Source organism: Amblyomma maculatum, chromosome 2 (genome assembly GCF_055883805.1).
Source record: "Amblyomma maculatum isolate TAMU_Amacu chromosome 2, ASM5588380v1, whole genome shotgun sequence".
In the NCBI taxonomy this organism is placed as follows: domain Eukaryota; kingdom Metazoa; phylum Arthropoda; class Arachnida; order Ixodida; family Ixodidae; genus Amblyomma; species Amblyomma maculatum.
This window is the reverse complement of record NC_139345.1, coordinates 65,651,493-65,677,943: the sequence shown is the minus strand read 5'-3', so window position 1 is coordinate 65,677,943 and position 26,451 is coordinate 65,651,493. Positions and strand designations below refer to the sequence as shown.

Genomic DNA, 26,451 nt, shown 5'->3' with positions numbered 1-26,451 from the left:
AGTTCAATGCTATCTTTTTCTTTCTTTTTTTGCAGGAGTTATTTTTTAAACATCTTCGTGCTGATAACGTTGTTACTTATTCTGAGTTAGAGAATTGCATTTTCTAATTCCATCTACAGTTCTACAGAATATCTCACGATTACACGCATTGTTCATGTCAAATTACTTATTCCGTTATAGCGTCCATAAGATGCTTAAAAGGCGGTTGCTGCGAAATGCCACATGCTTACAGATAATATTTTAAACTTAAAATTTACAGCTAGAGCCTAACTGTTCCGGAACGTAGGAAAAAAAGTGCACGCAATTTTGTCGGGCCTTGGAAAAAAATCTTTATATAAGAAATATTTACATCATACTGCTTAGCATGTAATGGTAGGTATATAGGTGGTCTTGCAAATGCATGACATTATTTGACACAAACATCTACATAACATGAAACAATTTCCTCAGCGTGTACTTATAGAGAATACACAAATAAAAATGCATATATAACACCTAAACTGTAATAAAAATAATTCCGATAAGCGAAGTATTTTACATTGCCCCATTCAATTGTTGTAAAGCTTTGGGTCGCCTATCGGTTTTTCATTCTTTAATTTAAATATTCCGCATCACAGCGGCTAGAGAACGAGACCTTTACATTAGCAATGTCAGTAGAAAATGCGGAACGGTCACTAAATTGTGAGCAAATTAAGTACGTTAATTTACCCCCAAGCCTACTTAGTGTGCCCTGTGGAGTGCTGTAGTGGCGGTATCTGCCTTAATTTCGACTCGCTGGTGTTCTATAATGCTCACTGAAATGTCAAAACACGAGTTCTTTTTCTTTCCATCTCAATTTAAAAATAACCGCTTTCGCGGCCGGATCTGACATATCTTTTTGCTAATCAACAAGGAAGTCCATAGTCATTAATCTATCGTGGTGGGCGAGGGCCCTAAACACAAAAACAGAACAAAAGATTCTCTAAGATGGAATACTAGATGTGGCCAAATTACCATTTTTTGCGTCATTACGCAGGTGTTTTCAAATGTTTTCAGACCACATAGAACGTTATTAGACAGACATTCTGCCATGCTATGGGGCATGGCTCATTCTGCTTACTTTCTATCTACACTAAAGAACTTCGACGCTGCTTCTGCTAGCCTGAGCCTGAGGTATATTGAGTTGGTTGAAAGCTGCATACACGCGCTCATAGTTGCCTGCCATCCACTATTTATTTATTTATTTATTTATTTATTTATTTATTTATTTATTTATTTATTTATTTATTTATTTATTTATTTATTTATTTATTTATTTATTTATTTATTTATTTATTTATTTATTTATTTATAACTTTCAGCAAGATGCAGCCTTATTGGGCTATTGGAGGATTGGGTTTGTAGGGCATAGTGTCAAGAACATTGAAAAAAATTAGAGGCAACATGAACAATACAAACCATATACAAAAAAAGCTCCAACTATTCAATAGTCATTATAAATATGTTTAATGGAATAGAACGAGTACCATCAGACAACGAATTCCAGGATTCTATTACTCCCGGTAAGAAGCTGTATTTAAAATTGTCCGTACGAGCAAAATGAGGCGCGATATTGAGATGATTGTACCTTCTAGTATTAGATGGCTCGGCAGGAATTGGGTACTTATCTGATAAGATGTCCAAGTGCGCCCTTCAGTGGCGCTTCTTCATAGGCTGAACCTCTTCTATCCTACCATACTTCTACCCTATCTGTTTTTATATATGATGAAACAATGCGTTCACAAGCCAGTACACATTTACCATGAAATCGTGTGCATTCAACATTCAAGGGCAAGGATGGTGCGCCAAACGATCTAAGTAGTTTGCTAGGCTCTACGTTTCAGTTGATAATACGCAGTAGTCAGTGCAACTCACACTACCAATCACAAAGCCAATGCAATCACCTTCTCCAAGGTTCGATTTGAGCATGCACCATATTAACGCACGAATCTAGTACCACGTCTTAAAAGGGCAAAATGGCTAGAAAAGATCTATTATTAAGAACGGCCTAGCAGTACACAAGAAAAACGCTGCAGTTGCTCGAAGTGCGCATCATGTTTCTTCATAGAAAGAAAAGAAAATGCACCGCTGATTTCTCTCTCTCTCTCAAGCAATCTGTGGACCATAACAATGGAAGAATTTAAATTAGGGTCGAGGAATTTTGCGAATGTACTAAATTTACTGCACGTGCCTTCATGTTCAGCTGGAGCAAAACAAAAATCATTGACGCTGATGGATATCATTGTCGGCCTTAGACCTCTTTGCGCAGTTCTGTCCCTGACCACGTGCGGCAAAGGTAAGATTGTTTAACGGTTTTCCAAAAATCATTAAAGCAGCTGTGACCCGTATCAAAAACCATCTCTTATGTGTTGCCTTTTGTAGCATTTTCAGCGATTCGCCGAATGTTTTCCTTCACGGAAGTCGAAACAGATCTTTTCCTTTAATGGGGCCCGAACAAACATGCGCGGATATTTATAGTGTCGGGTGCCACTGTGGGGTCAATAGTCAAATGAGAACTCTGTCTGGTGCGGCTTCCAGGAACAATTGGCGTAATAGGAGAGGCAATGGCAGCCGCGAAGGGAGCACGTGTCTGATAAATGCAAGATAAAGAGTTCTCTGAAGCTGAAGCTCAGGAACTTAGCATATCCGCACACGTGTGCATACGGAGAAAGAGAGGGATACATTAACTTTTGTGCCTTTGAAGATATGTTGACGAAAGGACTAACGCGCGCATCAGACAAAGACGGACGCTGCTTCGCACTCAGTACCGAAGCCTATTCCGGCAAAGGCATGCGACACAAATTGATTCGGGCCAGTCATGCTGCCAAGGCGGGTGATCAAGTGGTTCGGTCCTTAGGTTGCATGAGTTTGTATTTGATAAATATAGTGTGAAAGAGCCTACCTGGACAAAGTTGAAGGCTTGTCAAATGAACCAAATATGAATTAGACAAGCTTTCGGACTAATTTATGCTGATTTATTGCTGTCGACAACGCTTTGACAAAATGATGGAGCACAGAAACACAAACACGACGACACAGGCGCTGTGTCATCTTATTTGATGTTTCTCTGCTCCGTCTGTGTTTCTAAGCGCTGTCGACCACAATGGTCCAAAAATGTCGCAAAATACCTCAGTGGAAATTTTTAGAATCGCATGCATTTTGTGCCTGTTTTACTTTGATAGCTCCGAGAAAGAATTTTTCGACCTAGATGCATGCCATAAACATTCGCAAGCTGCTCAGACGAAATGTTGCCTAGAGAGGCCTGAGAAAAAGGAGCACGAGTAACTGAAAGCGACCATTGTAACTGTCTGTATTTCGTCAAGCTGTTCATATGTGGGCAATGTACAGTCACGTCACCATACTGTCAGCTGTAGCACAATCACATTTGCCAATTCGTCCCTCAGGTTCCACGTGAAAGTCCTGCTTGTTATTTAACAGCTCTTTCTGTAGCTATTTATTAGCTCTCACGTCACAATTCCTAATTCGTTTGTTTTTGTTTTGTTTTATTGAATGACCTTTTTATTTCTAAATGTGCATCTGTACACACCGCCCTCCATCGCGGCATGCTGCTGCACGTTGGTTTAGCGTGTTAAAGGGTCCCTGACAAACTAATTTTGTACGCAGTGAAATTCAATGAAGATGCGTTTATTGCTAAGAAATTCAAAGTTGTGAAGCCGAATTTCGACTGCCGCCACATAAAACTCATGACCGTGATGGCACCATCGAGAAAATATTGCACTCGTTGTCGCTGGCTGTAAGTAGAGGGCGAAGTGATTGGTTTTAAAATATATAGACAATAAAAAGCTACTTCTTATCATTGCAGTTCGGTTGTGTAGTCGGCTCATGATGCAGGCACCTTCATTTCAGTTTCAGATTCTTGGTAGCTTGTAGATACTCCACTTTGAGTGAATGTTGTCCCTTTTCTATAGCTCAGCTGTAATCGATCAACGTCCCAGGCAGCACCAACCATTCGTCCAATGTTGGTATTGTGTTGGTGATGCAATGGTCCTATATAGCACCGGGTATTACCAACCCAGAACTAATATTGGGACCATGGTTATTGCTTCCTTGGGTAGGCCTGCTACAATTCTTTGAGCGTCGCTTTAAACACGGACTGCTAAATCTAGCGGCTCATTACGCCTCCGGTGTGTTCCCGGAGGTTTACAATCAAAATTTAAGCAATTCAGTTTAAGTACGCCTGAATTTGTGGTAAGGGGCGCGTAGTTTGCAATGAGGTTGAGTCAATAGCATCAGCGAGCGCAAAGTCGCTTTCGAATCGGAGAACGCGTAGCCAGATTGTTGCTGTGCTCTTCTTGAAACGTGAAAAGTACCTACCATGGGGGATTGGCCAAGATGTCGTGCCTGCACAAAGGACTTTCTATGCGAAATTAAAGGGAAAATGTTGGCGCTAGGCAGGAATGTAAAGAAGCGTAACGATGCAACTACAAAACATTACGTTTAGGGTGCCATAAATATTACAATAATTTTGAAAAAACAAAGACCTGGAAGTATTTTGAAAAGGATTAATAAGTCAACCTGCCAGCTTCTGTATGTAGCCATGGATAATTCCAATAATCATTTGGTTTGGTTTGCGAGGTTTAACGTCCCAAAACAACTCATGCTATGAGCGACGCCGTAGTGGAGGACTAGAGAAATTTAGACCGCCTAGAGTTCTTTAACGTGCAATGACATTACACAGCACACGGGCGCCTTGCCCTTCGCCTCCACCGAAAAGCTGCCGCTGAGGCCAAGATTCGATCCCGCGTCCTTGGGAACAGTAGTCGAGCGTCGTAACCACTGCGCCACCCCGGCACGGTGATTGATAACTCCCGTCATTAACTGATAACGCCCACTGCCTGGGTTTACATGCACCGCCGTTCGAATTATCTGCTAAGTGCTGGTAATAATGATAGCTGGTTCACAGGAAAGGAAAGGCGCATTATCTGTCACACTTGTTTCTGCGGACACCTGAATCGCGCCGTAAGGGAAGGGAGAAAGGTTGGAGTGAAAGTGGAATGAGAGAATAGAGGAGTCGTAATTTGTGGGTTTCGTAAAGAAGCGCGTAGCCGGACTGATCTATGCTGGAACAGGATAATCGCCAGACGACTAAAATTAGAGACGGAATATAATACAGGTTGCACTAAAGGATTCTTTTAAGAAATCAGCTCTCTCAATGTTTTTGCTTCCTTTTCTTCTTTCCCTTTCTTTCTTCATCTTCTTTGTGCCTTTCTTAGCCTTTCTCTTCAGGTAACTGTCACATCCCTCTAGGTGACTTGCCCGGCATCTGACAAAAGCAACGAAATGTGTGTCACGTGCGTGCGTTCCGTGGTAGCACGGTTCTTGCCGACTACGAACTCCAGTTTTCTTCTTTCTTAATAAAACTGCATCGGCCTTTCCTGCACCTGTTTCCACTAGGCAGCTTAGAATAGCCCTTTTTTTCTTGTGAACGATATGTATTGCTTGAAGGCATCAGATTGTTATATTATGAAGGATGATGATATGCTCAAAATAATTGAAAAAGGTTTGCTGATTTTATTTAGTCAGAAAGTGAACGATGATGTGGTCCCTGCGTCCAGGCAATATATGAAGCAGAATTCTGAGTTGAACGACCCGTGACCGTCATGTGCATGATTCTTGTCGGTCTGAGTGGAGGGCAGTCCCTCAGTGGTCTCACATTTACATATCGGACTCTCTGGGCTGACATAACTGCCTGAAATGAGGCCACGTGCGAGTAACGGCAGGAGGGAGGGCAGTGCCGATCTGGATCTTCCGAAGTGTAAAATCATTTGCACGGGTGAGACCGCGGGGGAGGGTTATCACACATGGAGTGATAAGAGCTCGCGTGCGGTGCCAGAGGTGTTCTTTTTTTGATGAAAGAAGAATAATTTTACTCGGCCAAAATTGAAGTCGGCGAAGTTTAAAAAAAATATCACGTGGCAGTGGACTCCGTGCAGCCGAATGCGCCGAAATTGCAGAGCTCGCACATGCCACTTAATAAAGCGCTGTCAGATTTGCGCCTCCTGCGGTGCCCACAACTGAGCTTTGTGTTGCTACTGGCTAAGGAGTATTCACCAGAGGCTTTTGTCGACGCGCCATTGAGGCATCATATCAGCAGTCCTTGGTACCTATCTGGAGATCAGCGGCAAGAGCGAAGGTCTGTCATGAGCAACGCGAAAGGGGCGAATTAAACAGCGTTTTACAAAGACGTGGATGACAGCGCTGTAATCTTGGCGAACATATGCCTACAGTGCCCTACGTAACGGCATCTTTTAAACTTCGCGGGGTCTCATTTTTTCCGAATAAAACAGGGCAGCACTAAGGCTGCCTCCCCGAATAAGCGCTATTTCCGTGACGCTTGGCAACATCCCTATTCGCACCTGAACGTTTAGAGCGTTATTAAAAACAGTAGTTATTTAATATCGTCTAATTATTCAAGTTTGCAGAGCAAGAAGAATGCCAGTGGTTACTTATCAGGACTCCTAACAACGCCCACTTAATTTCCCCGCTGAAGAAAACTTCGGCTTTAAAAAAATTTTGATTCATCTTAGCTGGCGCACTCCGCTTATTGACAGACGGTCTGTAATGAAGGCGAGACGAAGGCTAGGCTAAATGAAGACGATAGAAATAATACGGCAAGGGGAGGGGAAAGCAAGGGTAAAGCTAAAGCAAGGCTAATACGCTCGCCCAATTTCACGACCGTAATGGTATTCCTGGCTCTTGCTTTCTACTAGATGGTTTCTCCGCATTAAGAGTCTTTATGTGGCAAAGCACGCTTTACAAGATAGCAAAGTGGATTTTGCGTGCGGTCCTGCCTGCATAAATTGTTGCCGCAAAAAGTTAATACTATGAGCACTATTTATATTTGAAAAAAAAAAAACCGTCAGCCATGTTGCCATCAGCACACTACCAAACCGCAGCTATCTCACGCAGCAGCACAAAGCCAGCGGGCGCATGTGGAGAGGAAGCGACGTGGCCAGCGCTCGCGCCCCGGGACACCCTCTACATGAGTGCCTGTGAGTTCCTCCTCGCATTCACGCGTCACAGCCCACATTAACAGCCAGCGGGTGTCCCCTAAAGTATATTAAAAAGAGCTTCAATTGGTACGGGGAAAAATGTCTACGTTTCCTCTTCCAAACGCTGTGCTCGTGCTCGCCTTCAACATGCCCGGTGATATGCCGATGGAGAACATCGACTACGAGATACCGAATTGATACGACAAAAGTTGCAGCAAAAAGAAATCCGCAAGGAGAGGCCATGGCTAAGCACCGCAAACGTGACGAGGATTAACAATTGAGACAATGAGAAGCAGCAGTAATGCTTTCTCATTATCACGCCGAAACAGTCTTAAATTTCTCTGATGTTTTTGGTTTAGTACGTTCTCATCAGATTTAACATATGTTTCAGCAATATTTATGAGGTGACGACCAAGACGGCAAGATGACGCCAGTTTCAGCTTGCTTAAAGACCTTCGTAATCGTTGACTTAGTCGGGCAACAGCTATTCTACCCTGTGTAGGCACCAAAAAAGTAGCTTCAGGCATATCTGCCGCTAAATTACTTAGGTTTGTGGTTTTCATTCCGAAGACTTTTTCCCAACCTGATTTGATATTCACCTCAGGGACAGCTAGACTTTATTAGAATTAATCTCCCTTAACTGCCAAGCAGAATCATGTCCTTGAAAGTACACTGGGTTACCTCAGTCCAAAAGGAGAAGTCTAACTATGAGGGGTAAAATCCAAGAGTAATATTTAGGTAATCAGCATGCCAATTTCCTGATATCTACGGTCGCTGATACGACTCAGTCAAAGTAACCATATTTTATATAAAGAAGCATTCATCGAACCTTACTAAGGATTTTCGCTGCGACAGCTGATAAATCGTCATCGTAAATTATCTACATTCATTAGTACTATCATGAGAAGAAAGGTAAAATTACTACTGTATGTTTTATGCAGACTGTTTCACTTAAGAATTTCCCCGCAGTGGTAAAAATGCCCGACTACTGTGACGGAGTACTGTAGCTCGAACCCGACCACCTCAGGTTGCGTTTAAATGGAGGCAAAACGGACAGGCGTCCGTGTGCTCTGAGATGTCACTGGGTGGTCAACATCCCCAGGTGGTCGACATTTCCGGCGTCCTCCACTACGGCGCCTCTCATAGCCTGAGTCGCTTTTAGACTTCAAAGCCAACAAAACAAAACAAACCAGACAGACCTTAGAACTTTTTCTTAGCTATGGAACTGCTTTCTTTGCTATGGTAGTGTCTCCGGTAGTGACCAGCAGAAAGCAAGTTAGACGTCTTAATTACTATAGTAATATCATAAATGTTATAGTTAACGTTAAAATTAATATTATTAGGTTCTCGATTTATATTTATAAGCTTTCGCCGCCTATTGCAGACATCCGTGCAAATTCAGGATATAAAAAACATCGTCCTCTTCATAGCAAAAAAGCAAAAAATATAGTCTGCTTCTGTACGACAAAATTAAATCCAGGAACGGATTAATATTACAGCGCATACCAGCGTGCATCACTTCCCGAAAAGCCTGTCACGTGTTGTCTCTCGCGGACGCTTCTTGGCCTTATTGAATGTAATTTATTAGATAGAATTGCATTTACTCGGCAATTAACACGTTTTGGCTAGTTTCTGGTTGCCCCACAGTTGGCGGTAGACTGGTGAGAAAATATATTTCACCTGTAACACTTCTTTTTTTTTTTTTGCTAGCAGTCGTAGACGGTAAAAAACATGCATCTCTGTCTTCACTACGCTAAACATTTTATTCTAAATAACTTGGTCACAATTTTAAAGCTGTATTTGTTATTAGAGATCAACGGAGAAGCAGAAATGCTAATTTACGGCAGCAGTAGTGCAAGATGCCTTTTGGGCTATGCATTTTTCTCGACTATCTTCTTAAATCCATCATTTTGCAATAGCGACCGTTTATAGTATCGATATGTAATGAATAACTTTTGGGTTGGAAAGTTTACAAATATGTCAATATTTCCACGTGCCTAGCGCCGCGCCACTGCCTTGCTTGGTGCCGACGGCGACGAAGTGGTTGTTGGCTCGAGAGGCGCGCTGGTGCTGGACTCTGTGATTGGAACTAGAAGCTGACCTTATTCTCGGGTCCTCGTCTACGTGTACTTTCACGGCTCCCTGTGGCTCGAGTCGTGACAATATGCTAAAAGCAGCCAGAAGTGTTCAATACGACTTCAAAAAAAAAAAAAAAAAGCAAGCTGAACAAAATGATACACTATTCTAGAAATTTAGTTTTCCTTGATAGAGAATAACAAACAGCAGGCAGTTAACTTCTTTAAATGAAATACAACAGACTCAAAATTAGTTCAATGCCCAGCCAACCTTATGCTCGTGAGGAAAAGGGGACTGTGTTGTAGAAGTAAATTTAATCGATTGGTTATTCATGCAGTAACCCATCGATGGTTTTGTTAACGACAGCAGCATAACAGGATGTTTTTCGGGACGAAAAAATGCTGAATAAAGAAAGTGTGAGGCAGAACGACCATATCTACGCTGAAAGAGCTTTGAATGTAGCCCGCAACAAAGCGAGTTATAATTAACGTGACTAGTTTCGTTCAGCCACTGCTGCTTATGCCCACAGTAGCCCGCAAATGCTCAAACGCAGCTACATTTTTGCTGGTCTGGAGCACAAGGTAGTGACACGCGACACAGTAATTACGCTCTTCAAAAACACTGCAGTACCACGCAGGTTAGCGAGGGCACAAGGAGCTGCAGACACTTTTGAGTAGTAAAGTGTTTTCATAGTTGCTAGTGGTGCTCTTTGACCACTGCAAGAGTTCCTACATAAGTGCGTTGAGTTGTTTCTGAGCGGTAATTTGAGAGCAGGACCAATTATCCTTTAAGCATAGTCGTTCAAGCAGCGATACAAGTTTCTTACACAACTGCCGAATAGGAGGACTTCAGGTGGCGTTATGAAAGGTTTTATACCACTTGGCGTGGTATAAGACCTTATGATTAACCTTATAAATGATTAAACTTTTACCCACATCTGTGCACCGCCATGAGGATGAAAACTGTACATGTTTTTTTTATAGCTTTAATGACTGAAATTACGATCACTCCGGGTCGCAGACGCAAACCAGTACTGAGGGCCGATTCAGGGATCTCATTCTGCTGTCAGAATCAATGAGGAGGAATAGCACGTGCAGCAGCTGCAGAGGCGGATCGGATCATAGGACGGCTGTATATGGAAACTCTTAGGAATCTTCGTCCTATCCAGGAATCTATCAGTGCATACTATTCTGCGAAGCTACAGCCTTAAACCCAAAGCACAAAAACTCGACTACAAGCTGTTAGCAATGGCTAAAATTGCCTACACATATGTTAACGCCATTGGAAATCGAATAAAATCGAATCGGCTCTTTGTGTCCTCAGCAAGGACCACTAACGATAACCCCGTAGATGCACATTTGTTGAGGAGAGCAGAAACTTGAATTTAACCTGAAACTTTCCAAGCCCACCAGTGGTGCCTCCAGGTGAAACAAAATGAGCAATAGGGTGAATTTCGAGCACTGAATCCGGCTGTCCACTGTCACGTGCGTGGAGCTTCAGTCATATTATCATTTAAAGACGCTCTCCCGCTGAATGCTATATCTTACGGATGCATGCCAGGCGGAAAACCTCTGATAATAACGATGAGACAACACATTAAGACTGCAGTACCCGCACGTTCATCCCAGATTTCCCATTAAGCCCTTCGTTGCTGTTTTTCTGCGATTAGGAGCAACCTGCTACCAAAAATTTTCATAAGCTTTATGGCAAGCTAATAATGCTTTTTTTCCCAGAATTCGAAGTGAGCTCTTTCTGCTACTCCTACCTTTAATGCAGAAAATTTCAGGATTCAGTAATTTGACAAATTTGTGAGGACAAATACTTCCGACTCCCCTATGCTAGAGCGGCACTTGAACACTTAGCGTCATCAAGTAGCGTTGAATAATTATCTAAACAAGGCCAAGATACCGCGCCTAGAGAGTATGAATGATGTAGCTGTAACCAGAGATGAAGAAAAATAAACTCCCCTCGCCTTATAAGCCTGTGTGATGGGTATTTCGAATACACATTTTTTTTTTTTTCATTTTCTAATGCCTTCCTTGATACACCGCAGCGACACTGGCACACAGCCCGCCTTTTTTGTCCCAACTTCTTCGACTCAAATTACCTCACTGCCTTCCTCGTCAAGCCACAGCCTCATTTTATTATTCCTCTTGGTCGTATTGCCCCGCTTCGCCATCGACCAGAAGAAGAGCAATTCTCACCGAAGCGATGGCTTTGTGGTTATAACATGCGTTGCATTCGTTAGGCGCCAAGTTCGGCCATCGGTGCCGTCGGGCACCCACCTGCTATATAATGTGTACAAGCATTCCTCCGGCCTGGTGCTAAAGGTGAAATTTTCTTTTTCTATCTCCTGTTGCCTTTTACAGTTAATTTCGGCTAACTTTCCTGTGCTGAATTTGGCAACAATGCGTTCACTAGCAACCAGAGCGAACAACCCTTATAATTTAAAGAGGAAAGGAATTTTGGTGCTTTGACAGGCAGCGTTTCGGAGAATAGAGTTTCAATGATATATAGTAAAGATATGAGCACAGTGGTATAATATAGCAACGAAAACAGAAGATCACTTTCTCGTTTTCCATCTCGCGATTAACTAATAATTGGAGGCCCGGCAGACCCCGTAAAGAAGTTGGTAACTTCTCATTTCAGTCCTTAAACGAGTGTGCATGTATGAAAACTACTGACTCCACACATTGTCCACTACAATCAGCTAGGAGTGAACGGTGGAGATGTATCCCTGAAAAGTTGCCCACGTTTGATTCTGAAGCTGTTCTGGAATATTCGAAGGGCTCTCGCGATATTTATCCAAGACCTGACACCTTTCTGGCTATCTCTGAAGCGGAATGGTATTTTGTTTATTTCTGATAAGTTGCTTAATTATTTAGCTTAGCTAAAAAGAAAGCCTTGAAAGCGACAGTGAGTGCTGCCTAACCAGCGGGAAGAAATTAAATGAACCTTGAAAAGCTCACATGTTGTGACTTTCTTTTGTGTTTTTTGCAGTTTTTTCCCGAAGCCTTGAACTCTTTGTAAGCTCTCATAATGTACCAGCGGGAGCTTCACAACTTTGTAGCGCTAGGTGTTACCAGATTTATCTCCAACGATCGGAGGAACATATCACTTCTTCCTTATCGTTCCAGTTAATTGGGGCGTTTTGTCTCGAAAGTGCGGTTCCAATTCAAAATTGAGCTCTACCAAAAGCATTATGTATTCTGTTCTTCGTCAGCGACCCTGTGGCCCATCGCCACAAGGTGAAAGGCCACAAGGTCCCCGTCCTCGAGTTCCACGCAGGGTGTATTCAAGTCCAGCGCTAAAAAGCGAGGACAGGATAGAATAGATGGCACAGGACAGCTGCTGTGTTCTTTGTCGTCTTCGTTTTTTCGAGCTGTGCCTGTCGTAAGCAGCAATGAATTAGGTAGCCCAAATAGAGGTGTTCACCATATATTTGGTGTCATCGCTTCCTTCTTCGTTCGTGGATTATTTTATTAAAGGAGACTGCAGCAGAGGTTTCTTTGCGACAGCGTTTCCGAGTGATGAATAAAATGTTCAGCTGGTATCATTTATATTCCTCAGTTTAAGTTAAATCCTTTTGGTTTTATTAGCCTCCACGCTTCTACTCCATACGGGAAGAGCCGGTAAGAAGCAGCTCTCACACACTTTCATCCAGAAGTGCCTGACAAGATATTTTCTTTTTTGAGCATAAGCCTGCATTTCTGTGAGCGTGAATGTATGTATTTTGTGTGAATTTATACCTTCTGAACCAATCGTTTTAATTTTCAGCAATATGGCATTCAGAGTATGCAGATAAAATATACAGGTTTGCCTGGACAGTGTGCAACATAAAGCGTCCCTGAAGATTTGGTCTTTCTTCTCCTTTTTTCCATGGTGATATATTTGCGTTTGCACTTTGAAGGCCACGTGAGTGCCAAGCTCTCGTGTTTACATTAAAAAAATACAAAAAAACGTTGAGGTCAGTTAGGCGCTGCGTTAAAAGGACACCAAGAACAGTTTTAGCATGATTATATTGTTGTATATGAGCTCTATAACGAACCTATCGCAGAAACATCCGTACGGCTTGGTTAAAGCTGCGCACTCTATACCGGGTAGTCTTCCTCCGGATAATGTGGTAGCTTTTAATTCTATACTCTCTTCAAGACGGAGCTTATGTGCCCGCCCATTCTTTTTTGTTATTTTATCGCCCCGATTCTCACCCTGTTCGAGTAATTCCTGCTCGACAGGCAAAGTGTAGGCAGTCAGATGGACGGGCTCACTCCTGCCGTTGGCGTTGACACCGTACACGGCCAGGCGGTAGAGAGTGCCCGGCTGTAGCGAGTGCACGCGGAAGCTGGGCTGTCCCGCGGCGGTCAGGTTGGCTCTGATGGGCGCCTGCGGGGGCCCGTCCCGCAGCTCGAGAAGGAAGTGCTGGTTCTCGGGCGCCCCGTTGCGCCGCTGGCACGACACCAGCAGCGCGTCCGAGGTCGCCTCACGCGCCACACAGTTGGACGGCTGGACGGGGCCGCCTGCTCCCGGTGCAACGGATGGAGAGAGAAAGGAGACAAAATATTCACTGCCTGGTTTTAAGGTGGCATGTTAACATGTTAGTTCTGTGCGAACACTGCGCTCGAGTGCACTGTGCACTGCACTGTGCTCCAGTGCGAACAAAGTAGTCACTGCCACTTTGCTGCCTCTCAATCGTGGCAGGCCGAGAGCAACACTCTCCCTCGACCCTTGTAAGGCAGAGGAAGGAGAGGCCGGACCACTGTAAAATAAAAATTAGTGCACAGATTTGTGCCCCGTAATTGCGCTGAGCAAAAAACAAAACAAAAAAAAAAACAAAAAGAAGATTCCGCGTACTCCTTACGCTCGTGAAACAAACACCGCCGGACCGTTGGCAGTCGTCGGATGTGCTTGCCACAAGAACAACGAGAAAAATAGAAAAACGGATAAGAATGATTAACCAAAAATGAAACTATGAATGAGCCCAAATTAAAATGCCAACAAATGACACAGCAAAAACAATGGGTAAGGTGATTGAAAATTTTAAGCATTTAATGAAAGCATTATGATAGCAGCCCATTATTATTCCAGCGCATTGCCACCGCATGACGATAACTAAACGTCCTCATATTATTTTTTTTTTCATCGAAGGCTGTTCATTTTTAATTGGAGCACAGAATACGCTACAAGCTGTGTTGACTCTGTAGGTGACTGCAGAAATTTTTGAGGTTGTCTGGGAGAGTTTCTAAAATAGGAACAGCCGCTGGAACACAGCAATAATGCAGAAAAGAAGAAAAAAAAAAGCCTATGAGAGCAACATGAGCAAATTAGCGGTTTTTGCACTAAATTTAGCCCCTTCTTACGCTGTTTAATAGACACAAGGTTATGCTGTGGTTATGTGTGGGAAGCGTGATTTTTAGCGGTTTTCAGGTCCCGTTGACATCTTTATTGGCAGATTTTGTGGCCCTAAAATTTTTATTTAGAATGCTGCCGTTTTTTTTTTAAGTATTTATTTTATGAAAAAAAAAACAACAAAAGTCTCTATAGACGCATGACAACATAGAGATCTTAGGGTGGCGAATATTCAAACACTTTCAGTGTAATTCTTGAATTGGTTTATGCGGCAGTTTTAATGCAAGCATTGAGTCCATCTTGATTCCATGTTAATTACTTTGAAGCTCTCCTCCTTGAACAAAAAGAAATAAAGGCTTTGATGCAATTTCTCCGGCAATCAAACTGATACTAAAATACATCCTTACTGCAAAAATCCTTCTGGTCAATTTTCGTGTATGACGGGGTAGAAAATGTATCTCCTTGAAGTAAAATGTATATAAAACATAGCAGTTTACTAAAGGAAAACTGAACTGAAACTAAACACTGCGATCAGTTATCGAATCGGGCCCTACAATAGTATTTTCGTCTACATTATTCAGGCTATATCATGTCTGAATAGTGAAGTATAGTAAGAGCGCAAAGAGAGAATTTATTTCGAGCTCAACATCGCGCATATGTGTGACATGACCAGCTCCGAAGAGCTCAGGTCCGAAGACCGGTGATCTTCGAGCAAAACATCTGAGTCCTGTTACGTTTTCTTTTCTTCTGTTGAGACTACAACGGTATAACCATAGATATTATTTGAGACAGCAGAACACACTGAGTTGCCAGAATTATAACGCGAGCAGTGAAGACACAAGGCACACCTCATTACTTTGGCTGTGTGCAAGTTCGAAGCATGGGTTAGGTATGATTGAGTTACTAAAATCTCCAGCCACTAATTGTCCCAAATTCGCTTAACATCATATGCCTAAACTCAAAAACGTCCACACATAAGTACGCTTCATAGAGTTATTCCAGTTGGCGTAGCTCACCTATCGGCACCACCTGGAAGGTGCATGGCCGCCTTCCGTCGCCGATGGCGTTACTGGCTGCGCAGCTGAGCGTCCCGTAGTCAGAGTCATGTCGAGGAGTGTACCGAAGCACAGAGCGGAGGGGATGTCCGGGGGGAGAGTTGAAAGAAGCCTCTGACCCCAGACGGTAGTCTCGGTTACCCTGGCGGTAGCCCCACGAAAACGTGACAGGAACAGGATCTGCTTCCATGTCACAAATGACATGCACCGTGTCGTGTTTGGCGATGGAGTATGTGCGTCGCTGCTGTGACGTACGGCACACTGGGGCGTCTGTGTAAACGGCGCAGAGAATAGCGATGCTTGATTAGCTTCATTAAAACGCGGATACAACAAAGTAGCATCAAGTGCACTGTAACGACCGCATTTTTCTCAATAACACATTAAAATGACTAAAACTCTGTAACGCTCCGGCAGAGTGCCGCACATCAGCATATGTAAACGAAAATAAATAGGCACTTTTTTTCCTTTCAATCTATAAAATTGTGTTACTAAATGTACAATGCAATGGGCGGACATTTGGACAATCATTTCTTGAACCCGAAACAGAAGTGATTACAAACCTGTCAACTGCAGCGCGATTGTAAAGTTTGTCGTACAATAACACCATTAAAAATTGTATCGCTATGTTAATGCGATTTGCAAAGCACCGACATGCCAAAATCTGGATGTCCATATTTTCCAACTTTCAATAGCATTTACTAACAAAAATAATGTATCGAATCCCATATTAGTCATTCAAACTTCTTTGGTGTAGTGGAATATTTCATTTCTGCCCCTCAAGATGCTTCCCTTAAAGCTAGGTGTCTTAAACATGAGGCACAATTAGTCAATTTGTTATCTTTGAGCAGTGTATGCACCTCGACCAAAGCCACATTTAGCTGCGTTTTTTCTCCGTTGAAAATTAAAACGTTTCTCTCTCTAACGGAAAGAATTCATACGAATTTATATGTTTGACTGGTATTTCTTTTCCAAGCGTCCATGTGTAGCACTTCGAAATTTTTTATTGCTTTTTTTTTTTTTTTTTTTGCAGTGCATGCCTCACGTTTGAAGCGCAGCCTGTTTGTTTCAAAGCCACGTGTTTTAAATAAAAGAAAGGGTCGATATCGACGCACACTGGATTCGCAGCGCGTGGCTGTCGCTGCTCGCTTCTCCCTCGGAGTTGGTCGCGTGGCAGGCGTAGGCGCCGCTGTTTGTACGGTTCACAGAGCGCAGCGCCAGTGACTGGTTGCTAACGATGATGCCCCTGGTCGCGTCGGTGTGCAGGTCACGGTCGTCGAAGGTCCACGATACTTCGCCCACTGGAGGGTTGGCTCGCACGTGGCACTCAAAGTACACGTCCATGCCTTCGTGAAGGTGAGCCGCGTTCAGTCCGACGCCCAGCCTTAACTCGATGATCGGCGCGTCTGCGGAGGAAAGTGGATGTAATCCTTTTCAAGCGGAATTTATTTTTTGCTCACTCGGAACAACAAAACTCCTACGGGAAGGACAGACAAAAACTCTTTACCAGAGACTGAAAGGTTGCGGTCACTTCTTTTTTTTTTTTTTTTTTCAGAAGAACTAATACCGACAGTGCAGGCTATAAGCGATTAATATGGTCAAACTGATTGTAATTTATGATCGGAAGAAATAGGGTTATAGCAAGAAGCACTTGTTTTTCATCATATCCAGCATAAGCCGCATGGAGGGCGGATTTAGTGAAGCTTATGACATCATTACAGAAGACCACTTATCCTAAAGTGTAAGACGGTGCAGAGGTATAAAAGAGAAAAAAACAAAGGGCGGCAGAACGACGGCTTTGCGGTTCTGCACGTGTGTGCAACTGTATATGCATTCACATGTAGGTTTTCCACGAAAGATTCCGACCTGACAATGACGATGTTCAGACATTGTCTGTAGCGTACGAGCTGTGCACATGTAAGGAAACGTTCCCTAACTTGGGGCTGCAGACCCCTTTTCTTCTGTGGTTTCAAAATCACCAGGGCACTTGCGATTGAAATCATCATAGCTTAGAGAGGAGGCACAGAGAAAATATTGCGGTAAGTTCATGCATTGTTAGGACCGCAAAGGTAAAAAGACCAGTTCTGGTTGGTGCGAGCTTAGTGCTACTGCTTTTACAAGTTATGCACACTGCTTAAGCAGTCTCTTTGTACTCCGGCTAATGGCCACACCTATCTTCGCGGAGTAAAGCCAGGCCAACGCTTCAGGCTGCCAACCGACATTTGACGATACACAAACTTAATGCATTGAGCAATGCTTGCTGCAAACGTCATTCTCTGCCATGTGTGTGCCCTCAGTACTGAAAATTAATTTGGTACTGTCAGACAACGGGGCACAACTCAAGACTGCTGAATAAAACTCCTGGGTATGCCTACGTGCATCCGACCACTATTAAGAGTTGTTAATTATAAGCAGCCACAAAATGAAGTTATGTAGATAACGATAGTTCGCTACGTTTAGAGCCAGAGTAGCACGCTACGTTTCTCGTTTTCTCTTAGCTTCCTTCTCTTCCCCCCGTGTTTACTTAGAAGTGCACATGTCGCCTTCTTAGGCGTCCACCCAAGCTTTTTCCCTCATCAGGCTCACTCACACTTCATTATCGTTCTGCATAGTAGTAGCATAGAGAAACTGGACAGAAGATACGGTGTCACCCACAGTGAATGTCCAGCGTCCAGGAATCCTCCAAAGGCGTCGCAGGCGGTCGGCTGCAGAACGTGTTGGAGGCGAGGCATCGGAGGCGTTCGCCGTGGTGCCACGCGCTGGGCACGAAGCTGAGAACGCTGAGCGAGGTGTCACTCGAGGCTGCCCGCGTGGCGAAGTCACTCAGCTCCCTGGATCCGAGCAGCCAGCGAACCGAGGCCTGCGGCCGGGACCCTTCAACCTGGCAGATAACCTGCCGCCGAGTTGGGAGGAACATCAGACTCGGCTCCTGACGCAGGCGACATCGACAGAAGCGAGCTTTCTTCATACATCGCAAACACCGGACGCGGAGGGTGCTATTTCCGCCAGATAATTCCGGAACAGCTAGGAACTTGAAAAAGTTTTCGAAGCAACAATGCGCAATGAAAACTTGTGCCTCGTATTTGATGATGCTGAACAATTGTTCGTCTGGCAGCAAGACAGGATTTCGGTCATGAGAAGTCCTGACAACAGCAAAGCTAGGATTCGGCTGTGTGCTAAAGAAATGGAAAGCGATTAGAAGAAAGTTCCAGCGGCGCGAAAATCGATTGTCATCAGCTTTTTCTGTAAAGGCGCGCACGAAACGGGACGCATGATTCGCCTGGTACTCTCTTTGCTTCCACCCGACTAACATTTCGCTGAAACGTTCGCTGAAAAGGCTGCTTATGCTCCATGAGGCCGCCTCGTTATTCAACTTCGGCCTGATGTTTGTTCAGACGCTATTATCTAAATGACCAGTACATGGCCACCGTTGTTTCACCTGCTTCCTGCGTGCATAAACGTTTAAACAGTACAATTAACAATAAATTTTCAGGCACCAAATTTAAACATTGAGCTAAGACTCCGCATTATCTTGCAATTCGTCTCAGCGCACACATATTTAATAAATTACATACGCACCTGTGTCGACATCTCAGCAGACAAGGGTCCTCGATTTCCCTTTATTTCAACCGAAATTGGCTGCACTGTAAGTGAGCACAAAAAACGAGGTTAGTAGGAAATTTTTACATAAGAGATAACAAGTGTTATTTTAACAACCGATTTCAAAAATCACTAAAAATAAGCGGTTCATATTTGCAGAAACGTACTATCAAGTTTGGCCGACACAGTTTACTGCAGATCTCGTGAAATTATGCAACTATTCAACTAAAACTTGTTATCACATTGTAAAGACAGTCGTTAGGCTTTAATTACGTCCCCCAAGGCAAATAGTCTTGTATTGTATTGTTGTCTTGAATTAAAAGTTCCGAGATCCCTGCGGAATCTGCATTGGAGAAATGCAAAAGACTGAGCGTGGCTGCTGCACATGGTATATCGCGCGCCCCTTGATGAACACAACCAGCGTTTCGTTGAACGCATCGTAGTTCACCGGAGTTCTATAATTAATTTACAGGGAAGTATAGTGAATTAGAATACTATCCGTCACTCGCGGATTCTTGCTGACAAATCTTGCCGACGCGAGATTTTCACCGTCAGCCTAGAAAAGCTTTCGCCTTAATAATTTGTTCACAGGAAATGAAAGGCGCAGTATCCGTCGCACTTGTTTCTGTTCACACCTGAAGTCGTTTTGGAGTACCATAGAGTCCACACGCCGGCGACCGAATTTTCGCGTAATGAGGCAAGTATTGCTTTCGTTTTAATAAATAAAATATAACTTTTCAAATAACGCAGCCCGGATTTTAGTGCCTAGAGGGGTTGGAAGCCTTAGACAAAATGATGGCATATGAGTTTTTGACACTAAGAAATACTAATCGCTAAAGCCCTGCAATGCGACGAAATCTGGCGCTTTTGTTTTTGCGCGCGAAACTGACGAAACGCAATAAATGCGCAGGAAGGCAGGTACAGAGGCGACGCCCTCTGATGTCTCATTACAGTGACTGAGGTGTTAAATTCAAAATGCAATCATTATTGTGCGACGCCATGTACACTATTTCGCTTCGCAGCTTGCAGAAAAAAAAAAAAAAAAGGTGGCGTCATTTCCAACTGCATGGTCGTTATTTTGACAGCGAACAAACAAAGTAAATTGCACGACAAAGCCCTGTAGAGCACGCAGTTCGAATTTGTAGCCATTGTCCCCTGCGACTCATCAGCAAATGACGTCGCATCTGCGCTTAGCTTCTTGCGCGTCCAATGTGTTCAGTTTCGGTTTCGAGCGGATATAAAGTACCGGATTTCCTCACGCTGCGGGAATTTAAGAAATTAGTTTTCTTTTGTCGTTTCAGAAACTCTTATAGCGTCGCCTTTACCAAGGCTTCAAAATTCTTATTAGCACTGGCATTCAGATGGCGAAGGGGAAAGTTAATTAGACAGTTTTAGAAATTAGTTGTTTAAATACATGAGTTTTTTTTTTTTTAAACAAAAGATGTATACCGAGGCTCTGAGTTTGTTCGTACCAATATTTTCCCCGTTTTGAACTCCTTATTACTAGGACTTTTTTTAAAGCGTTCGCTGAAATAGCTGACACAGTCTGACCACAGCCCATTGCTCTATATAAGTTTCAGTGACAGAATTGCGCTTAGTTCCAGAACAAGATGTGTATACGTGCTGGAGCATTCTGAGTCTGCTTTACAGAATATCAGACAGCTGTAAAGGCAACTCAAGTTTTGGCACACCTTACCGAATGCCATCGTCGCGGCATCTTATTACTCACAGTGCATATTGACTACGACGCTGGCTGTCACAGGCTCGGAAACGTTGCTGTTGGAGGCCCGGCAGATGAGCATGGCCCGATAGTCGGCTCGTGTGAGCCTCAGTCGCAAAAGGGTGGCACGGGGATGGCCGTCGGGCGCCCTGCTCAGTGCCTGTTTCAGCAGCTTCGATCCCCGCCACCACGTCACCACTGGCTCCGGCTGCCCTGCGCCGACCGAAGGCGGCTTCTCTAAAGCAACGCGCTAAGTTGATGGAATTCAGTTTCACGCTAGAAGACAATCGTTGACATGTTCCCTAAAAGGGCTTGATTTGTACGATCAGTCTCTAAAAAAAATACTTAAGCAAGGCACCGAACAGTACAGTGGCGTACGGGGTATTTGCTCAAAGTTTTGCCCACCTAGTCGCCAAACTGCGAACATAGAAGACGTATGAAAGGCGAAGATTTCTCTTTTAGTGCTGTTGCATTGAAAGCTTCATTGAAAAAAAAAAGTATGTAGTTCGTCATAAAATTCATTCCTTGCCTGGAAGGAAGTGATGTCACCAAATTCGATAACGTCTATTGGCTAGATTGAAGTGACGGCCCTAGATCGGAAGTGACTACATAAAAAACAGTATAACTGCTACAGGTTCAGGTATACATTTATTGCGCCCGTATAGCCTCTTTCGGACACGTCCGAGGAAAATGTCTAACGACGGCTAGATGACCCGCACAGATGTCCTGTTTTGGGAAGACAATCGCGTAGGGGTTTGCCAACAAAACAGTTGAACAATCGCCCAAAGCTGGATCACTAGCTAGCATGCAAAGCTAGCTAGTGATTCCGCTGGCTACAAGCTTGTTTATATAGCCTGTTAAGCTTAGAACTAAGTTACGACCAGTTTTAGTCACGCTGTAATAAAATGTATTTCTCAACGTACGAATATTCAGCAAAACGTGAGCGTAGTTCCGGTTGAAATGCTCAGTATGAGGTGGGAGACACAGGATGAAGCTGTAGAAATTGTGCGTAGAACTGAAATGAGCAACAATTTAGTTTCGATAAAATGAAGGGCGTTCAATGAAACTTCGGCAAGGGAATTTAATAAAGTTTGTACAACTGAGTACTACGTTTAAATGACGTTCGTTCAAGTGGTATTTTACTGTAATTGGTTTACAAGAAAGCAAAGGCGCAATATCTGTCACACTTTCTCGAGCAAGTGTATTTGGACGGTGCACCATCACTCCTGTCGCGTGGTGTTCCTTGGCACGCATTCAAGTGTTGCATTGCAGATGGTAAGAACGCTAGACAGGGAGTAATCTCGTGTAATCTCCCGGAATATAACAGATCCCGCGCCCAACTCTCGCGCACAGGATTTCGTTCTATGAGCTTATAAACGCTTTCGCCTTAAAAGTATATAAATATATAAACATTGCCCGCATGACATCATCTTTCATTGGTTGGTTGGTTGGTTCATAAGAAGAGAGAGGCGCAGTATCTGTCACACTTGCTCTGTGGACACCTGAACCGCGCTGTAAGGGAAGGGATGAAGGTGGGAGTGAAAGTGGATAGAGAGAAAGGGGGGCCGTAGTGGAGGGCTACGGAGTAATTTCGACCACCTGGGGATCTTTAACGTGCGCTGACATCGCACAGCACACGGACGCCACTTCGTTTCGCCTCCATCGAAACGCAGCCGCCGAGGCCATGATTCGATCCCGGGAACTCCGGCACAGTAGTCGGGCGTCTTACCACTGCACCACCCCGGCGGGGCATCTTTCATTCTGCCTTAAACATATTGGGCCACTCAAAAATATTTGTAGTCTACAGTCGCCTTCTAGAACATGTCGTTAGCGTTACTTTCGCGTCAAGCTAAGTTAAAGCAGCGAACGAAATATCTAGATCTATAAGGCACTTTGAATTTAACACATACGTATACCAGTAAGATATATTGACACATGCCATACATAGACGACGAAGATTTGAACGGGGGATTCGGAAAAGACGACGAAGCAATACGGTGCTGCGCTTTTGTGCTGCCTTGACTGGCTGTTGGTGTTCTTCGGTGCCAGAGCGCCTTCTCTGTAACGTTACGTTACAAATCTGGTGGAGGAATAGCCAGGTATCGATCCAGTCCTGCATAATCAACCTATCAATACGGAGCTTACCCCCGTACATCAACGCCTCGGCCGCCGCCTACGTGGAGAGCCCCCTGAATTCGGACCCCTTCCGGCCGCTACCAGGACGATGCACCCTCAGACGGCCGTAGAACCTGCTGCAATGACATCCGAGAGCAAGCTTCCCACCCACATTCTGTGTCATCAGCCGCGAACACCCCCCTCTTTTCATGGCGACGTGTTCGAGGACGCCGAGGACTGGCTTGAGAACTACGAGCGAGTTGCTCGTTACAACGGGTGGACTGATGAGCGTAAGCTCCACAACGTGTACTTCGCTCTTGAAGAGTGTGCACGGACATGGTTTGAAAACCATGAGGCTTCCTTCCCATCCTGGGCAGCCTTCTGTCGTGATTTCAAAGCCACGTTTCCTAGCGCCGACCGCCGGGAGCGAGCAGAAGCTGCGCTACACTCGCGCATTCAGCGCCAGAACGAGAGCGTGCGTATGTTCTTTGAGGACATGACACGCCTTTTCAACCGTGCAGACCCACAAATGCCAGAAGATAAGAAGCTGCGTCACCTGATGCGGGGTGTTAAACAAGAACTTTTCGCGGGACTGGTGCGCAGTCCACCACGCACTGTGGCGGAGTTTCTCAGCGAGGCAGCGACCATGGAGACAACGCTGCAACACCGAGCCCGTCAGTACAACCGTGACGTGAACATCATTAGGTCCGACGCACCCCCTGTACATGTCGGCACTGACATAGACTCACTACGCAATCTCATCCGGTCTGTCGTGCGGGAGGAACTGCAAGCGCTCCGGATGCCTTGCAACACAGCATCTTTTCCTTCATTGGCTGAAGTCGTCCGGGACGAGGTGCGTATGGCAGCTCAGCAAGTTGCTGACGTTGTTCCCCAGCAGCGCGTTCCTCACCAGACGTTTGACGCGAGGCCCACCTACGCGTCCGTCCTGAGTAAGGCTCCCACGCCAGACCATGGTATCAACGCCGCAGCTCCAGCAATGGAGCCGCAGGGTCCCCGTATGGAGCACCTCGCATGGAGCCGCATGCAGCCTCGCTACTCCCCTCCGCCACTCTACCAGCCACCCCGTAAAAGTCAAGTATGGCAGCCCCGGGATCGTCGGCCCCTGTGCTATCATTGCGGTGAAGCCAGTCACCTTTACCGGGCGTGCCCGTATCGCCGCGTCAACATGCGGGGTTTCGCCTCGGAGGGCCTCTACCCTCGGAATGCAGAACGGCCTACTGAGATTGCAAGCGACCTTGCAGTGCGACAGTACCCCGTCACATCCGTTTACCAAGAGCGTCGGTCTACGTCCCCGACGAGCAACCGTTCGACAAGTCCCCACTCTTCCCGACGCCGCTCTCCCAGCCCTGGCCGGGAAAACTAATACCAGCGACCTTCGGAGGCAGGGTCGCTGATGTCGGAAAATGTGAAGATCCTCCGTCATCGTCAGGCCGACCCGACGAGATTTCACTTGTGTCAGGTAGCGACAGCATCCGGCATACTACCTCCGATTTGTGTGTAACGATTGATGGAGTGGATGTCACCGCGTTACTCGACACTGGTGCCGATTATTCTGTAATGAGCCGTGGTCTTGCCCGAGAATTGAAGAAAGTTTTGACAAATTGGTCCGGCCCGAAAATTCGTACGGCGGGAAGTCACTTGATTGAACCTGCAGGCAAGTGCACAGCGCGGGTCGGCATCCGTGGTTTTGTGTATGTCGGAGAATTTATCGTGCTTCCTGAGTGTTCGAAAGACTTGATCCTTGGTCTAGACTTCCTGCAGACCAACGGCGCTGTCATTGACCTGAAAGAAGCGCGTGTTTCCTTTTCGACGAAACGAGCCGTGGCGCGCATGGAAAACGAAGATCCGGGTCTGAACATTTTGCGTATAGTCGACGACGACGTGAGGGTTCCGGCACGTTCTAGTGTGCTGGTTCTTGTAAAGCATGATTTGTTTCACGATTACGAGGGCATCGCGGATGGGCACCTTCCGCTACTACTCGAGGACGTGAGGGTTCCGGCACGTTCTAGTGTGCTGGTTCTTGTAAAGCATGATTTGTTTCACGATTACGAGGGCATCGCGGATGGGCACCTTCCGCTACTACTCGAGAAGGAATTAGCCGTTGCTCGAGGACTCGTACAACTCCAGAACAGTTGTGCTACTGTCCTCCTGACAAATTTTGCTAAGGAGATGCGGCATCTCGCCAAGGGCACGGCTGTTGCCGTCCTTCACGATGTTACTGCCTTACCTCATTTATGCACCGCCGGAACGAACCCTAAAGAAGAGGCCGCACCTTGTCATGCTCTGCAAACCGTTAAAATTAGCCCCGACTTGAGGCCCGATCAAAGGAATCTTCTCTCGGCTCTTCTGAGCGATTTCGCAGACTGCTTCGCCACAGGCTCGAAGGTCGGTCGTACTCCTGTCGCCAAGCACCGCATCATCACCGATGAGACCACGTTACCGGTATGCCAGCGCCCGTACCGAGTTTCTCCTAAGGAACGTGACGCCATTAAAACGCAAGTGGATGAAATGCTTGCGGACGACGTGATCCAGCCTTCAACGAGCCCATGGGCGTCGCCAGTGGTCCTTGTCAAAAAGAAAGATGGCACCTTGAGATTCTGTGTCGATTACCGAAAGTTAAATAACGTGACTAAAAAGGACGTCTATCCGCTGCCCAGGATTGACGATGCCCTCGACCGACTACGCGATGCCAGGTACTTCTCCTCATTAGACCTCAAAAGCGGATACTGGCAAATCGAAGTGGATCAGAGAGACAGAGAAGACTGCATTTGTGACGCCCGACGGCCTATACGAGTTTAAGGTGCTTCCGTTTGGTCTTTGCTCTGCACCGGCCACGTTCCAGCGTATGATGGACACGGTTTTATCAGGTCTCAAGTGGCAGTCGTGCTTGGTGTACTTAGATGATGTTGTTATTTTCTCGCCTACATTCGAGCAACACTTGGACAGGTTGCGCATCGTGCTTCAAGCACTCAAAGGCGCGCAACTAACGATCAAGCCTGAGAAATGCCACCTTGCTTTCAAAGAACTACGCTTCCTCGGCCATGTTGTCAGTACACAGGGCGTTCTCCCTGATCCCTAGAAGACTACCGCAGTGTCAAATTTTCCACGTCCCACCGACAAAAAGGCACTTCGACGATTTCTAGGTCTTTGTTCGTACTATCGACGCTTCGTCCAAGATTTTTCTAAGATAGCTGAACCACTGACAGCACTAACCAGAGATGACATACCCTTCCTGTGGGGAGACGATCAAGAGCAAGCCTTCCAGGAGCTTAGAAGCCGCCTACACAAACCCCCAATACTCGCCCATTTCGATGAAGACGCCGCAACAGACGTACATACTGATGCCAGCAACGTTGGCCTTGGCGCGGTACTCATTCAGTGGCAAGGCGGAGTAGAACGGGTTATCGCCTACGCGAGCCGAACACTCTCACGATCAGAGGCGAACTATTCGACAACGGAGAAGGAGTGCCTTGCGGTAATCTGGGCCATC

General features: G+C 45.2%; 1 protein-coding gene across 1 annotated transcript in view; it reads right to left on the bottom strand.

Moving 5' to 3' along the window:
- LOC146198853 (synaptogenesis protein syg-2-like) overlaps positions 1 to 26,451 on the bottom strand; it is a 307,237-nt gene that overhangs the window by 6,763 nt on the left and 274,023 nt on the right. The window contains exons 4-9 of the mRNA XM_084591992.1: positions 20,835 to 21,038; positions 19,085 to 19,149; positions 18,161 to 18,398; positions 16,621 to 16,911; positions 15,470 to 15,778; positions 13,316 to 13,624 (exon numbers count right to left, since the gene is read on the bottom strand). Of these exons, the coding sequence (XP_084448118.1) occupies positions 13,316 to 13,624; positions 15,470 to 15,778; positions 16,621 to 16,911; positions 18,161 to 18,398; positions 19,085 to 19,149; positions 20,835 to 21,038 (1,416 nt within the window). The remainder of the gene's footprint in view (positions 1 to 13,315; positions 13,625 to 15,469; positions 15,779 to 16,620; positions 16,912 to 18,160; positions 18,399 to 19,084; positions 19,150 to 20,834; positions 21,039 to 26,451) is intronic.